This window comes from Balaenoptera acutorostrata, chromosome 8 (assembly GCF_949987535.1).
Source record: "Balaenoptera acutorostrata chromosome 8, mBalAcu1.1, whole genome shotgun sequence".
NCBI lineage: Eukaryota > Metazoa > Chordata > Mammalia > Artiodactyla > Balaenopteridae > Balaenoptera > Balaenoptera acutorostrata.
In genome coordinates, this window is record NC_080071.1 from 54,297,102 (window position 1) to 54,314,952 (window position 17,851).

Consider the following 17,851-nt stretch of genomic DNA (forward strand, 5'->3'; position numbering starts at 1 on the left):
TTTTTGTAACTCTGTTTACAATAAAAAGGACAGAAGAGCGTGTTACATTGACGAGGTCCCGTTCTTTCCTATGAGCATAATCTTCGCTTGTCCATGAGTCTCTTGAATTCAATGTCTTTCTTTAAGGTGAAAATACTAACTTTGCTGGTTTCTGAGCAGGAGAGGTGATATTTCTCCAGTCTTTGTTTCGAGAGGTTTATGATGTTACAACCCCTCACTTCTCCCTTAAGAGAGGATGGCATTGGAGCGCTGAATACCAATGAAACTATCAGCGCTGAAAGACCTTCTCATAGCAGCTCTACACACGTCTTTGTATTCGTCGTCACACAATCTGGAAATGGCCTAGGAAAGTCAATCAGGTAGAACATAGGTATAATTAGGGGGAAAAAAAAATGTTCGGACCTTAAAAAAACAAAAAAAGCATCATTGATAAGCCACACATCTACATTCGTTTAGATAGTTCATAGTTACTGCTACTTTGGATAGCTGATATCTACACTAACTGACAATTCCCTAAGGTAATAACCTTTAAGGGCTATGATTAGATTGCTGGGGCAAGGGGTAACTTGCCCTAATAACTTAGAGTTACTTAAAAATTGGGTTCCTAATGATAGGCTCCTAATAGCAATATCATCTGTTACCTACACACGTGATCCTTAAACGTAATGGACATACACTTGGGCAAAATCAGTGTTTACTCAGCTATTCAACTTCTATTCAGTTTTCATTAGTTATTACATACTCTAAGAAAATTTTAATCAGGTAGGTATGTGCTGAAGGTAGGAGAGGTCTAATGACAAGCGCTGAAAGGTGCTATTTCACTTGCACATAAATTATGGTAGAAAAACATATTATTCTAAAGTACCACCAAGGTACCACAGAAAGTATCAATTTTAAATGTGTTCATTTCAGTTGTGAATTTTGCTGTATACCCACCAAAAATCATAAGCCATAAGTATTACTTTGTTCCATGTACGTTACCATTTATATTAAAAACTCATGTACTTTCTACAGCCAGTATCTGAATCCACATTATACCTTCCAAGTATAGGTCTCTCAGGTTAGCCACAGATGCTTTGTCTAATAAACTCATGGGACTGAACTGTGATACACATACACACACACACACACACGAACTGCAAGCTGAGTAAAAAACAGTTAAGAGGGAATTCCCTGGTGGCGCAGTGGTTAAGAATCCGCCTGCCAATGCAGGGGACACGGGTTTGAGCCCTGGTCCGGGAAGATCCCACATGCCGAGGAGCAACTAAGCCCGTGCGCCACAACTACTGACCCTGCGCTCTAGAGCCCGTGCTCTGCAACAAGGGCAGCCACTGCAATGAGAAGCCTGCGCACCGCAATGAAGAGCAGCCCCCGCCCGCCGCAGCTAGAGAAAGCCCGCGTGCAGCAGCGAAGACCCAATGCAGCCATAAATAAATAAATACATTTATTTATTTATTAAAAATATCAAGACAGTAGAAATAGTCCAAAACATCAATTATTAAAAAAAAAAAAAAAGACAGTTAAGAGTGGTAAGTAGATTATGTAGGTACATATGATTAGGGATACAATTTTAAGAAATTATTCATGTATGGTTATATGTAAGTGTAGAGGTTCAAATGGAAAACCATTAAGAACAGATTAAATATGATTTAAAGTATTCTGAATTATGGTTACAGAAGAGACAATTTTTTTTTTTATAATGTGGGATCCCTGTATAAACCATAAAAGACACAGGAAATACGAGGCCAACGGGTCAATAAGCTCTTCAAACTGTTAACAGCTTTCCATTTTCCTAATCACTGCTTAATATAATTTAGCTACAGATGTGGCTTCAGTGGCTGACAGAAAACCCCAGTTAGTGATTTCACAGCCTTACCTCTAAGTTCTGTGCTCTTTCTTTGCTAAGAGGAGGGAATACAACATTCAGGTTGTTGTCATCTGCTAAGGAGTGAAGGTCAAAGTAGTATTTGGCATACACACTGAAAGGAATATTCATATTAAATTGAAGTAGCTCCAGGACGTGCCTTTCCATCTCATTCCTGGGGGAGGAGGAGAAGACAAAAGCAACACAGGACAATTTTAGTCAACTGGGCTATCTTCAAAAATACCATTCTGAGCTACTAGGATGGCTCTAAATACTGTTTTGAAACAAATAATGGCTACCCAGCTGGATTAATACCCTAATGTTCAAACAAGGTACAGCTATTTGTGGTCCTTTCTGCGTCCCAGCACTTTGAGTCTGGGACAAGGGGGAAGAGGTTATGGCCCTCTTATGCACTCATGCTGCTGACTCAGGGGCTCATTCTTCAGAGTTCCATTAGTGCAGCTGTACGATTCATGCTCCACACTCACTCACAAGGCCCCGCTATAGTGATCAGATGAAAGGAATGATGGATGCTGTTTATTAGCTCTGAAGAACCTGCAGACATTTTCACCGGGCTGAGGACAGGAAGGGGCTCAATGAGGTGAAGACGAGCCAACACAAGGCGTGGGCACATCACCATGGCAACAAATGGGTCCCTCGAGAGCCACTGCTATTATCTCTGAGGGGGGAAAACTCTTGAGGCAACAAGGATTCATCTCAAGTAAATAAATAAATAAGCTACATTCGATGGGAAAGGGAATCCCCCCACCCCCACCCCGTGCATGGGGCTGTGTCAAAGGGCATAATGCAAGTTTCTGTTCACCTTAAAACCTTACTAGGGTGAGTTGTCGTCACCATGACAGGACAGGATGCACTTTTTAAGCTGAGGAAGGCAGTAAGATTATGTCTCAGCTAGACTAAACCCACTTTACGATACGACCTCTGATAGAGCAGTTGTTTCCCCCGGTGTTAGGAGAGCAGCCCAGAATGTTCAGACCTACCGCCCCTTGCCAGGACAGACTGCACACGCCCACAGAGGGCGAATTCAATGAAGTGGGAAAGTAGAGTGCTGGGAGCAGGCTTCTGCTATATGACCATATCCAGCCATTTGCTTGCCAAATGTTTAAGTAAATAAATATAAAATTAGAGTAAATCTTACCACTTTCCACAGCAATCACTTTAGAGAGTTGATTATATAAAAATGATAAATACCCAAACAAACATGCAAGTCGCTTATTTTACAATACATTTGGTTTCTTGGTTTTAAAGTGTTAATATTTTATCCATTGGATAAATCAACAAATGCTCCATGTTCTCCTGTATGGAGAGCAGAGTATGAGCAGAAATGAGGTTTCTCATTTGTTGAACTTTAAACCTAACTGAACCTACTTCCAAAATTAATTTCCTGTTCATACGGCCAGAAGTCTATAGAAATGTAAATCAGATAATGTTTTGATAATCAGCTAATCAGGACTTAATTTACTACAAGAATAAATGCACTTCACTATCTCTTTTATATTTTCTCCACTAATACATTTTAATTGTGTGGAAATACAGTACTTCATAGGATTAACATGTCTATTAATAGAGCTTTAATCACTGAAGAAAAGCATTATGCCTACAGAATATGCATCTTCTGTGTTTTTTGCTGTTTTTAAATGGCTAGGTGGCTGAAGAGCCTACCACTTACAGGCGCAGCAAACTGTCTGAACAGCAGCTGCTCAGTTTAACTTACTCTTTTGAAGGGAAATATATATTTAACAAGACACAGAGATGTTAGAAAGTTTTAAGGAAAAGCTGATAGACAGCAATTTTTCAATTCAGACTCAAAATGAGACCATTACAAATAGTAGTCAACAGCAGAGGGATGAAACAAATGTGTATTAAACACTTTGTTGTAATGCTTTCCAACTCCCAAAGATCATAAACAAAAGCAGCCTATTATAAACATAACTCCTGGTGATTCTCCGTTCTACACAGAAAAGCGTTGTTTAGAATTAGTTTCTTCATAGCTGGACAGTGCCGCCAATGCTCCTGGGCTCAATGTCTATGAACACCCACACGTTTCCCTGCATGTTCTCGGATGTTGTACCTGGAACCAGAGCCCCAGTCAGCTCAGTTGCAGATTCTGAGAAAATTTCAGCTGCCATCATGGCAGGGATGGTGTTCACGATTACAAATTTTCCTTCCTTCAAGGGACCAGTTTAAAGACTGATGATAGTGTTGGTCAACGGCACTTTAGTTTCTGCAACTTCCCAAAGTACTTCTATTCATTTCAAATTCATTATCTGCTGTTACACTGTTTGCTAAGATTGCTACCAGCAATATCACCATGACCACCTGGTTTACATGATCACCAAAGTGGGCATTTTCACCAAAAGCCACTTTGACAGCTACTGACAGTCACTGGTCCCTTCTCTTAGTCACAACTTTCCTCGCTTCAGCTGTAAATATGCACTTTGGTAATTGTGAATTATCTAGAGTAAGGGGCAAAGGTAACAAAAACAAACTCTTGCCCCTGCCTGCCATCTTGATCGGCCTCTGCTGTCCAATATAATCAAGAGGTGTCCTTTCCCATTTTCCTGAATGCCACCCACAAAGACAGGTTCACTGTCAAGCGGGCACTTCGAGAGTCTGCTGGAATTACCTCTCTGGCTCATCCTGCTTCCCACCCTTGGGGCCCTTCACCAGAGCCAGATTGGAAGCCTGGCGTTTCATGCCCATGTGAGCGTGCCATCCGTGAGGAGAACCTGCCTAGTTAACTCAAGGCCCCACAAAGTGCCGCTGTGTTTGCTGAGTGCCCTGGGTGAGGCCCCAGGGATGCTTCCCGGACTACCTGAGAGGTAGGTGTTTCCTAACTCAGCAGACTTTAGGGGAGGAGACAGGAACACAGGGATCTGAAACCTTTATATGTGGCTACCTGTACATCATAGTTTCTGTAACAACAGAACCTCAGATCAAAAGGAGAAAAAGACCAGCAAAAGCAAATACACAATGTGTGACTCAGGTTGAAATTATAACCTGTCAGTAGTCTAGAGGCCCTAAGACCTTAACAGTGGCCACTTGCTTCAAAGACCAGGCATGTGCCCCTTAAAAATGGACTGGACCTGGTAGACAGCTTTAAGAAAACTGTCAAGTTACTGACTGTACCATGTTGTTCTGGTAGTGAGCTTGTAAAATGTTTGGCAAAAACCACCAGAAAAATAATTTCAATTTATCAAGCAGAATATTACAACAATAACACATCAAGACCTACCAATTAATGAGGGGAAATACAAATTGTTATACTACAGCTAGATAGAAAGAAGTCTGTAATTTTATGTCTATTTCAGCTCTCTGCACAAGGTAACCTTTCTTAAAATGTAACATTTCTTAAAAATGTAAACTTTATGAGAGCAAATGAGGTATTGGAAAATGGTTAGAAAGTTCACGGTAACCTTACAAACTCACATGTCCTCAACTGTAATGTCCTTGAGGATCTGGCAGTAGTCCACATTCCATACAGCCTGATCGTCCCAAAACTTGGAGGCAAGAAGAATGGCTCCCAAAACAATTCTTTTCCAGTTAGTGGGGCAAATGTCGATCTCAGCATAAGTTAAAAGCCTTTCTAAGTAAACCTGCAAAAGTAGAGCACTGATCTTTGATTTTAGTTCAGTTTAAGTGCTGTGATAAGAATTGTTAGGAATGACAGATTTCATCTCTTTTTGACACCCCTTTTATTCCTAGGTTCTACAAAGACTTTGCTCAGCCAAGCCAAGGCCAGAGGCCAGGTCACAGTTGTAAGTCAGATATTTCTGTTAGTCTGATATTTCTACTCTGCCCGTGTGAATTTCCAACCCAATTTTGGTCACAGGAATGAAAGGACATCTCAGCAAAGGGCATTCTAAAGACACGCATTGTGTTATTACCTTCCCACTTGTCAAGGGCAGCACATACAGCCCAGTGTCGACTTCAACTGGTCAGTAAATGCTTGAGTGCCTATCACGTGCAATGTTAACTACAAGACTGGTGGTGGTTGCATGGCGATTTTACATAACGCTTGAGTGTGTAAAATTCTGGTAAGACTGAGCACATCTTTACCTTCTCTTCAGAGTCACCAGTCCTTTTGTGGCATGAACTTGAAGATAAAAACGGGTGGTCAAGAGAGCCTCCCAGTGGCTGCTGCGTGGCACAGCAGGACAGGCAGTCCAAAGGGGCTTTACAACTGTCAAGTATTCCCATATTTTAGTGCCTTTTTAAGGAACACACATGCATACAAAGGGTAGTCCTTTTCATATCCCCAATTTTTCACATCTCCATTATCATTTCATTATTCATTTCTGTCTTACATAATCTGCAGCTTAGTCAATTCTTTTGGTTTTAAGGTGGGAAGACCTGCCTGTGTCTGTATCCCTGGGGCTCCTCTAAACCTGCCGGTTTGTGAGATGATTTCATGGTTTCTTTCACATGTATCAAATGTCTACCCTACAAAGAACTGGATGGAGTTAACAGCTGAGCAAAGATTAGAGAGGTAAGCTGTGATTTGTTGTTACCTCTGTAGAAGAGTGTATATGCCATTTGACAAAAAGAAAAATGTCCAGTTTTAAAGAGTCTGTTTACTCTCTGAAGGGTTATCAGATTGACAGCTCAGATTCGCCCATGCCCTCCAAACTCTACTGTGTTTTCAAACACGGGTATTGAGATTATATGTTCTTAGTGAAATTCGGCTCCCATTCCCCAAAGAACTCAGCACTCTCTAGTACCCTAAGAACGACTCTCCCCGCAAGGTTCAACTCTCTACTTTATGGGACTAATCAGAGGCACTGAAACGACACTGGCAATCTCTCAACTTCCTCTCACCTTTGTACTGGCAAACTTGGTACACGTGCCGATATTCATTTATCCCACTTGCCCTCCTGTCTCGGAGGAAGCGAGATTTCTTTCTTTTCACTGAAGCTAACTCTCCTATGAATGAAGTTGATCCCACCTCACTTCTGCAGAGCACTGTGCCCACAGTTAGTCTCTTTTTGAACAACTTCTCCCTCTCTGTCAGAGGCTTCCTCCAGTGTGAATGCTTCCATGTCCCCAGCCTGTCCCCCACTGCCCCTCGACGGCGTCCTCAGGGCTGAGGCCAGCTCCTCATCTCCCATCCTCTCCTTAACCCACTTCAGTCAGCCTCCTGCTGCTACCACTCTACAGAGACTACTCTTGCCGTGGTCACCGGTGCCTTCACACAAACCACCCAGAGCTCTTTGTCCCAGAGCTCCACTCCCCAGGCCTTCCCTCATAAATGAAAGAGCACTGCCACACGCCCAGTCGCTGAGACCAAACACCTGCACTTGAGTGTATCCTGCTCCAATCTGTTAGAACTTCTTGTTATCTCTACCTTCACTGGTACCCTGACCGCTTTTCTGTCTGTCACTTCTGACTTGTATCGCTGCCACTGCCTAACTTCTCTGCCTCCCAACAGACTACAGTCTGTTCTCCCCAAAGCAGCCAGGAGAGCCTCTTAAATTAAGAGTACTTTATGCGCCTGCTCCAGATCTGCCAGAGGTTTCCCATCAAACAAATACCTTCTTCCCGTGGCCTGCAAGTTACGAGGCCCTGTCCGGTACGGCCTTGTCCTTCCGTGACCTCATCACCTATGCTCTTTCCCTCATTCCCCGCTCGGATCACAATGGCCACCTTGCTTTTCCTTGAACACACAGAACAAGTTCCTGTCTCAGAGCCTTGCACTTGTCCCCTCTGCCCGTAATGCCAGCGTACCTGATCTTCCTCAGTTCAGCCAGGTCCTGGGTTCAAACATTACCTCTTTAAAGAGGCTCTTCCTGAGCTTTCTAGTAAGCCCCTCTAATCACTTTATCCCTTTACCTTGCTTTCTCTTCATGGTTTTTACCACTACTTGAAATAGTCATCTTTTAAAAAACACTCATTAAAAAAAAACACTTATACTTTGCTATACACCTGAAACTAGCACAACACTGTAAATCAACTGTACTCCGATTAAAAAAAAAAAAAAAAAAAAAATTTACGTCTTCCACACTTGCTCCATAAAGGCAAGAACTTTATTTATCCAACTTGTTCTCTCCTCCACCCCCCACATGTAGAAAAGTGACACAGAGTAGGTATTCAGTGACATGGTATTTATGACATGAGCAACTTCTTGGTAGCATTTAGCGTTTGGACCATACTCTCCTTCTTGAACCTCTCCTGGTGTCTCTTAGGGTTCTCTGCTGGGTTTCCTACCACTGTAGCCACTCCTCTGGGGATCTGTCCCTTAAGTGCTGACAGTCCCTACAGATCTATCTTCTACCCACTTTTTATTTTACATACTTTCTCTGCATTTGAACAGCTACACTTAATTCCCTCCCTCTAGCTCAGATTCATGCTCCAATCCCATATATTCAAATGATTACTAGACACTGCCATTCTGCTGTCTCGCAGGTACATCAAGCTTAACTTGTCTACAAAGAAATGCCCCTCTTCCAACCCAAATACTCTCCTTCCTGCATTTCCTAGCTCTCCATATGCAAGCACCATTCCTGCCTCTCTCAAGCATGTGCTAAGCACTCCAAGTGGCCTGTAGCTCCAAGAAAAGGCCTGTGTCTGATCCAGTACCCACTGAGGGGTCTCTTTTCAAAAGGACAAGCCTCCTGTCCTAAATTCTGCCTTGATAGGAGCAGGCAGTGAGTGGCCTAAGTATTCCTTCCCTGCAGACCACGCAGCTGACTTTCCCCCCTACAGGTTTGCTATAGGGAGGAGTAAAACAATCCCAACTACCTCTCACTTGAATATGATTTATTATTCAAATGATAAAATCTTACCATAGGAATTAGGAATGGATGACAAAAAGGTCCTTACACAGCTGTAGCTTAGCAGGCTAACTAGAGTAAAGCCTTCTGAAGTCCTACTGGCACCCTAGTCCTGGGCAACTTCACATGCAGGCAATAAGAGGACAGCAGGGATGGTTAACACCATTATCCATTATCCAAGGAACAGAGAACTGAGGGCAGTAGTTCTCAATCAGGACACACATCAGAACTGCCTAGGCAGTACAGTCTGGGACTCAGCTTCAAACTACCCGGAACCTGTTTCTGCCTGTGGACCAGAGCGTTCAGTTATTGCCCCGCCCTACCACCACAACATGCGTCGTCTGTGTGTGCGCGTGTGCACTGTGCGTGCATGTGTCCCCTCAGGTGTGGAAGGAGAAACCAGAAATCTCTCCTGCTGCCTTTAATAGCAATTGTTTTGTGATGAGAAAAGCAATGGCAACATTTTAAATCATAATGATTATTAAAGCTCAAATGTGTATACTTTACTTTCTTTTGATAGGTTTCTCTTAATAAAGTTCTAATGATCATTTCAGGAACCTACTTTCATTTGGGAAAAACAGGACCATACCATGTGTACAAGACAGAAATTTCTACAGATGCTTTATGAAAGAAAAAATATCTTACCAAAGTTACTACTGCACTTTCAGCAGTTAGCTGTGCGGCACTACAAAGAGTATGAACAAATCTGTAAATGACTTTGTGTTCAGGATCATGCTCGAAGTATTCCTCTGGAATCTTTTCTCGCTGAAAGGAGAAAAAATGCAATCTATGTATCCATGGAAGAAAAATACTTAAAAGTACCCTTAAGATAGCAGTCTTCACACTTGGGCCCACGTGCCCCTTAAAATAATTTTGGTTGGGTGACATGTCTTGTAGTCTTTTAAATATAAACAATGGGATCCTAAAATACCACAGTGATCCAGTACTCACCACCATTCATTAAAGAAAAATACAGGCACAACCGCAGAAAATTTATGTATTTCCACGTTCCTCCCCACAGAATTCTAACCAAATGTAAACTATTGGGTTGGCCAAAAAGTTCATTTGGTTTTAAGTAAAAATAAAAGACACAGTTTTCATTTTCACCAAGCATTTTATTGAACAATATATTCACTAACCAAACAAACTTTTTGGCCAACCCAATATTTTTAGGCTCAGAAGTCTTGCTGATCACCATATGTCATACTTTTCTGTCATCAACTTTGAAAACACATTTCCAGTGTCCTGTAACCATAAGGCTCGAAGGATGTGCTGTCCTGTACAGCAGTCGCCAGCCACGTGTGGCTACAGAGCACCCGAAGAAGTGAATTTTAAAACTTTGTCATTTTAATTCGTTTAAAATTTAAACAGGTTTCTAATTTTCTTCTTAGAGGCCTTATCATATTAGGTTTATTTACAAATATTTATATTGTTTGATGCTATGGAAAATCATCCTTTAAAAAGATACATTTTCTGTTACTTGGGTATGTTTACTTACCTGCTCACTATTCATACAAAGTGCAACTCGGTTCATATCCATCAACCCCTTATACAACACGCCTTCGGGAAAATGACTAGACACAACATGGCGTGGGGAAGAAGACTTAAAGGAAGATGAATTTGACTTCGAGCTGGAGGAAGTAATTTTCTTCTAGTACTTAATTTCAAAGCAAATCAGCATGAAATAAACACAACTGTATAAGAGAAAAATACCACTTCAATAAAACTGACACTTACTGTGAGTGGATGTAATCTCTCATCAAAAATATCCAAGGATCTATCTGCATCTCTATAAAATAAGAATGTGCATTTAAAAAATTAATTCAGGAGTTACTATCTTAGTAAAATATCTGCTAGGAGTAGAGAGAGGGGTAGAGGAAGCTTAACCTTCAACAAAGCAAACAGTTTTATAAATTCTTCTCCTGGATTCCACCCTTAGAAAGGTTTCCTGACCTATTTTTACTCAGCACATCAAGTTCCGTGAACTCTTTTCTACAACAACCAGCCAGAGTTGCCTCTATAAGCACTGACCCTCCCTAACAGGCAATGCTAGTAAACCAATATATTTTCACTCCTCTAACCTCACACTGGAATATGCAAGAACATTTTATAAAGCAGTGGTGGTGGGCAATAAATTCTTCTAACTTCAATCAATGTGAATATGAGATTCATGGTTTTTTCCCGTTTTTTTCTCTTTAGTTCTTTATTTTCTTATTGTGTATTTCTTCTTGTCTCTTTTAAATAGTTTGAGTTAAAAATGTAATTGTCTTTTTATTTTAAAAGAAACCAGGCTTTTTAATTTAAAATTTCACCACACTAATACACTGCGCTCATTTGAACAGCGGTTCTCTAAATGTGGTCTGCAGGCCTCTGGGATTCTCCCCTATCCCCTCCTTCAGGAGGCCCAAGAGGTCAAAACTGCTTTTATAAGAATACTAAGACACTACCTGCCCTTCACATTGTGTGACATTTGCTATGGATGTATAAAAGCAAAAGTGGGTAAAACTGCTGGTTTCTGAGCATGAATCAAGGCAGTGGTACCAAACTGAATTAGAAGTCATTCAATTAGTCACTGCCACTTGCAGTTAAAAATCTGCTTTAAGAACATCCTTGATAAAAGAGTAAAAATTAATAGTGTTCTTAAACCTTGGTCCTTCTTTTTAATATTCTGAATAAGTGGAAAGTATGCATTAAGCACTTTTACATACTGAAATATGGCTGTGTTAAGGAAAAGTACTTGTGACTTGGCGGTAAGTCATTTTTTTCATAGAACATCATCTTTATTTGAAACACTTTTTTCATCGAACACCATCGTTATCTGAATGTACAACTGACACAGTCATTCTTTCAAAAATGAACAAAGTGAGCCTGTCACTTCAAGAAAAATAACTCTAAAGTTATTTGTTGCCAATGATAAAATTCAAGCCATCAAGCTAAAAATATCAGGATTTTTGGAAAACTTCTACCTTCTATTGTGAACTTGACAACTTCTCAACACTGAAAAGACTTTTCTGGTAAGACTGGTGGTGATACTAATAACAAAAGTGAGTTTTTGACACTGTCTAAAGAAATGTGAACCAATACTTTCCAAATGACCAACGTATAATATTATAAAGTCAGGTACAGGTAAAAAGATCTACTCAGTATGCATGACAGATCAATGGGTATTAATTTAACATAGTATTTATTACAAGTTCATTGATATGATTTAGAATTCCATTTTAACTAATTTAAGAAACTAGCACATGCAGACTTTTGGTACAGTATCAAAGAATATACCAAATTATCTGAAGGCTTTAAAAATACATCTTTTTCCAACTATATATCTGCAAGCGGCTGGATCTTCTTCATAGTGTTTCTTCAAAACAAATGACTGAAGACAGAATAGATATGAGAATCAGCTGCCTTCTATTAAGGAGATACTTTTCTCTCAATATTTTTTGTTGTGGAAAATAGTTATTATTCATTAAAAAAAAATGACTTATGTTAAACACTGGGGTTCCCAATCAGGGGTGATTTCGTCCCCCAGGGGACTTCTGGCCATGGCTGGAGACAGTTTTGGTTGTCGTAATGTGGAGGGAAGAAGGTGCTACTGGCATCTAGTGAGTAGAGGCCAAGGGTGCTGCTATATATCCTATAACACACAGGACAACACCCCACAACAAAGCATTATCTAGCTCAAAATTTCAATAGTGCTAAGGCAAACCCTGTTTTAACATACAATGGATTTAATTTTTTAAATTCTCAATTTCAATTTCTAATACAGTAAATTATCAATATAACCCATATAAACAAATACTCTTTGGGATGCTCAGTAACCTAAGAATTAAGGGTCCTAAGATAAAAATAAATGATTCACTTCTATATTGTAATAAAAGCACTCTAATAATAAAAGCTTATGCCAGTAACATCTATAGTTATTACCTAACACTAAACTTGATACCTTGTAAATTAATTAGCTGGAATAACAAGATAGGTTTTAAAAGAGCTCACCTGTTCTTTATGTGGTAATATATTGCTAAGGTCATACTGTGGAGGAAAAAAAATACATTGTAATAACTGATTTTTATCATATCAGGCCTGAAGACATTTTTAAAAAGGGGTTAGCAAGGAGGGAAGACCTTCCAGAGGCCCAGTGGCCCCGAAATCCTCTAATTCAGAACAGTACCACATGGGTGCTTTCCCCCTTGTTTTAGGTTCTTCAGCTTTTAGCAAAATTAGGAGACCCAAAATGCTAGATATGCTGTTAGAAGGCATGTTTTGGTTGATTATTATAATATATAAATTATTACATATTTCCCCTGTCATTTGTCCTTCTACCCACAAAACCTTCTGTCCTGTACAAGTTATATCTATCTATACACATGCTTAAATTTAAGCCATATAGTAGTTGTTTGTGTGTGGGGGGGTGTGTGTGTGTGTGTGTGGTTTTTTTGTTAGCCCCTGCATTTCAGTTGATTTAGTTCGCTATCCACCTACCCATCCGTTTTCCATTATTTCCCTAAAAGTAAATAATAAAAGTGCTCTATACCAAATTGATTTAAAATCACTTTTACATAATTATTAGAAAATTTAATAGCAAAATTTTATAGCCACAAAACTGATAGGTCTAGCTATCCTGAAATAAGCAGTGCTAATAATACAGCATAATACTACACAGTATACTATTAATGACAGGTATTTCCAAATTATTTTAAATAAAGTATTAACGAACAGATAGATACAAGTCCTTAGGTAGTCTTTTTTAAGTTACTATAGTCCTAAGTTATTCACAGCTGTTGTATATTAGGCAACAAAGGGGTTCTCTGGTTAAGTTATATGCTCCCCTTTGTTCTCAGTGTCTAAAATGAAACTCAAAATAATTGAGGGAAGGCAAATCTGAATTTTATATTAGGTCTATAGAATCTTAGCACTTGTATAAAGGCCTGTAACACCGTTAGCATCAAAGATGGATACTTCTATAGTGCTTCAAAGTTTCATCTTCAAATTGATTTTAAAATCACAGCATTAGAAGTTTTATGATGGAAAGGACCACTGAACCGTAGATGACATTTAATTAAACAACCCATTTTACAGATAAGGGAACCAAGGCTTAAAACTGACTTACCTAAGGTCCCACTAATTATCAGAAGCAGTTCTCTTTCTCCTGCCCTCTAACCAAATAGTGGCTCCCAAGCTCAGCTGCACACTGGGATCATCTGAGAAGCTTTAAAAACTGCCTGGCTTCTGCTTCAAGATGTTCTGATTTAACCGGCACTGGGTATGACTTGGGCATCAGGACTGTTTTTAAAGATCCCCAGATGACTGCAGCGTGCAGCAAAGTTTAGGGATGAATGAGTTAGGGTTAAGATCGGAGAATCACTCGGGATGCTTTTGTCCATATAATCATGCTTCACATCATTCCCCATCTTGTCAAAAGGTGTGTGTGCGTGGGTGAGAGAGAGACAGACAGACAGACACACAGACACTGTGTCTTGGAGGCGGGGGCAGGCGGGTGGACTTTGTGCATCCAGAAACATATATCTTGAAAAGTTGCATAAGTGATTCTAATAAGGCTCACCTACCCCACTGAGAACAACTACCCCACTGAAAACTAACCCCATGATAAACATTTTCAAAATCATTCCTAAAAGCCAATTGGCCCTATTAATTTTCTCAGTAAACCTTTATTTCACCAATAATGAATGTGATGAATGATCATTTTTAAAACTTCATGAGAGCAAATTAAAATTTACTGTACTTCCAAAAATTAGACTAGGTCGGGAAAAAAAAGGATGAAACCTACTTGTCTGAGCAAGGTTAATCTTTTTTTTTTTTTAAATTTTATTTAATTTTACTTATTTTTGGCTGCATGGGGTCTTTGTTACTGCGCGCGGGCTTTCTCTAGTTGCCAAGAGCGGGGGCTGCTCTTTGTCGTGGTGCGCGGCCTTCTCACTGTGGTGGCTTCTCTTGTTGCACAGCACGGGCTCTAGGTGCGTGGGCTTCAGTAGTTGTGGCACACGGGCTCAGTAGCTGTGGCTTGTGGGCTCTACGGCACAGGCTCAGTAGTTGGGGCGCACGGGTTTAATTGCTCTGCGGCATGTGGGATCTTCCCAGACCAGGGCTCGAACCTGTGTCCCCTGCGTTGGCAGGCAGATTCTTAACCACTACACCACCAAGGAAGTCCCTGAGCAAGGTTAACCTTCAAAGTACTTTTGAATTATATACTGGACATCAGACTCTTTTGAATTCAAAAGAAGCTGCGACTCTAGCCAAAGTAGAGTGGTTTTTGTACCCACAGATTCAGTGTCTTGGCTGAATAAAAACATTCAGTGATGATGTGATAAGTGCCCAAACTCAGGACTTTAGAGATGGGGCTCAGTTTTTGCTGTAACATGATTTGACTGCAACTATTATTGTAAGCAAGAGAGGAAAGTTACATTACTATGACTGTGAACTTGCTGTCTTTAATTAAAGTAGAAGTTACTGATCATTTAAATAGCTAAAAAAAAAGCTGGCACATTAAAAACCAATTAAAAATATAATTAGCTTATAAAATTAAGACAACAAATAAAATTAAGGATAAGGACATTAATATTTTCAAATAGCATTTCCCAAACTGTGTTCTGGAAAATCAACATTCATATCCTAAGGAGATGTTAATGTTTCGTGGACAACCGCGAGGGAGGAGGCAAGAAGCTCTGCATCCCATTTGGTTTTTTTCTCTTAAATAAGCTTGAAAGGTTCATCATTAGGGTGTTTTGAAAGTGCATCTCCAATTGTGGACTATGAGGTGCTCCCAGAAATTAAAGAATAGTTTCCATCATCATGACACTGTTCGTGTCTCCTTAAGTATAAGCCTGACCACAGCCATGTTTCCGAAACCTCACCTCTTTTATTGTTCTCTGCTGTGATTGATACAGTGTGTTGGAGATATATTTATATATATAAACAAAAATTAAATGTGTCTATTAAGTTAAAACCTCAGTTGAACAAATTTCATCTACAAAGAAATTAAGCTTGAGTGTGTATTTCTTAAGACTGGTTTGATATATTCTCCCCCTCTTTGGGGGACAGGAAGGAGAAGTAAAATTTCATACAGAAATAGTGCAGGAAAAAAAAAAAAGCACAGTGGGATAAATCTGACAAAATCCAATTAAATTTAAATGCAGATTCGCTTTGGTGCCAGTAGGGGACAAGCTGTTCCTTCTTCTAAGAGTAGCTTCCAAAGTAGGATACATTGTTTGAGGACTACAACTCATAAAGAAATAATTTTTTCTAGAAATAGCCAATAAAAAGTACCTCTCTTTCTCATTATGTTCAACAATGGCTTAACAACAGAAATGCGTCAAATAAAGATTTATACTTTTTCTGGGATTTCTTATTTGCTAACTGGCTTTCCCTTCTATCATGTGCTCTAAGATTAAAATGGAAACTGAAAATTCATATTTAGGTCCTTGAAATCAATCTATAGTTGACACCAGTTTTTTAACCTGATCACTGAAAAGGACAATTCAAATGAATGAAATTATGTATGGCTAGGATGCTTTTAGCGATAAGGGGGTCTGTCACTCAGCCCTTGGCAACCTAGTTGTACTCACCGGTTTACTGTGGTTCTAAGATTAGGCTGGCTGACTGTGCTGTCATATAGAAATATTGTTGAGCATGAGTTATACTTTTTAGTAAGCTGCCCTGGAGATACCTGAAGGGGAAGGGAAATAGAAGAAAATGTCACAGTAAGTTAAACCTATAAAGTGTGTTTTTTTCCCTTGGTTAAAATGTCAAACGATAAAGCATTAAGATTTTTCTTACACTCCATGAACTGCCTGAGTGTGATATCATGTGCAGCTCTATGGGAAACCTCTATACTCTGACTTCCACAGACGAGCTTTGAGAAATAGGTTATAAAATGCTGCCTTGATATAGTACCTATAATCAAACCTGGCAAGCGCCTATTATAAATTACCTTTATAATAATGTAAAAAGTTTAGAATAAGATTTCAGGGTTTTTTCCTTAAGCAATGAAATGCAGCTGAGATTTCCTATTTCTATTCATTTACTACAATAAAACGTAATGCTTTATGTGATACCGATGTAGGAGCATTTCACTGCAGTAAATGAACACCAAGAATAAATGTATTAGTTCAGGAGACAGTGTGACGAAACAAACGTTTTCGAATCAGAGGCTGGGCATGCCAGGGCTGCTCTATCACTAAAAAGCTGGGGGCCATAAGTCTCTCTGGGCCTCAACTTCCTTATCTGGAGGACAAAAAGGTACTGCTTAAAGATTCTCTCGCATCCAAAAAAAACGGATAAAACAACTCTGAGAATTTAACTTCTCACTTCATGTTTAAGTAAGACTGCCATTACATTACTCAAGTGAGAACCTCAGAGAATACTTGCCATTCATTTCAAAATTGTACTAATTCTGTTCTACGTGTTATTTGACCTCCTGCCTCACCCATGCTGCTCTCTGCCTGCAGTGCCTTTTTCTTCCTCCTGTCCCAGCAAGCTTGACCCCATCTTCCTCTAGGATCCCTCTGCCAGCAGGCACACCACAACACTTCTCACTTTCTGCACACTCACACATCTAATTTACCGACCGTTCCATGGTCTCAGCTGCTTGCATAGTACCACCCTCTTTAGTAAACAAGCTTCTCCAGGTTAGGAAGATTCTTCTCCTACCTCCAGCTACTGAGCACAGAATCTGGGACAAATTAGGATTCAACAAGTGTTTGAGAAATTATTTAAGATCAGTTACAACTGGAGGTAAATCTTACTAAAGATACAAATTCGTGAGAATTTATCTACAGTGGTGTTGGATAGGTGACAAAGAACTTTTTGAGACCCTCTAGAGAATGAACTATCTTTAAAACACTTTAGAAGTATCCATTTATTTGTGAAGAGCCCATGAACACGGCAATAGTCAAATACTAAAATGGCCTAAACTATGTTAGGACAACTCTCTTCCTTAAAGTAAGGCCAATAACCAAATCCCAATCACTGAAAGCCACTGGAAGGAAGAGTAGCATTCTTTAATACCACAGAATACAAACAATTTTAAAGCTGGGTTTTGTTTTTGGTTTTTGTTTGTTTACTAATTCAGATGAGCCTTCCTTCCTCCTATTAATATAAAATAGTTTTCACCATGCTGTCACACTCTCCCATCAATGTCCTCCACAAATACATGAAAGGTGAGGCAGGGAGAAAATCTAGT

General features: G+C 39.8%; 1 protein-coding gene across 1 annotated transcript in view; it reads right to left on the bottom strand.

Moving 5' to 3' along the window:
* Window positions 1-225: 225 nt before the first annotated feature.
* LOC130708697 (cyclin-Y-like protein 1) overlaps window positions 226-17,851 on the bottom strand; it is a 33,463-nt gene continuing 15,837 nt past the window's right edge. Inside the window, exons 4-10 of the mRNA XM_057551347.1 lie at window positions 16,236-16,336; window positions 12,649-12,684; window positions 10,393-10,444; window positions 9,301-9,420; window positions 5,315-5,481; window positions 1,877-2,039; window positions 226-342 (exon numbers count right to left, since the gene is read on the bottom strand). Of these exons, the coding sequence (XP_057407330.1) occupies window positions 226-342; window positions 1,877-2,039; window positions 5,315-5,481; window positions 9,301-9,420; window positions 10,393-10,444; window positions 12,649-12,684; window positions 16,236-16,336 (756 nt within the window). The remainder of the gene's footprint in view (window positions 343-1,876; window positions 2,040-5,314; window positions 5,482-9,300; window positions 9,421-10,392; window positions 10,445-12,648; window positions 12,685-16,235; window positions 16,337-17,851) is intronic.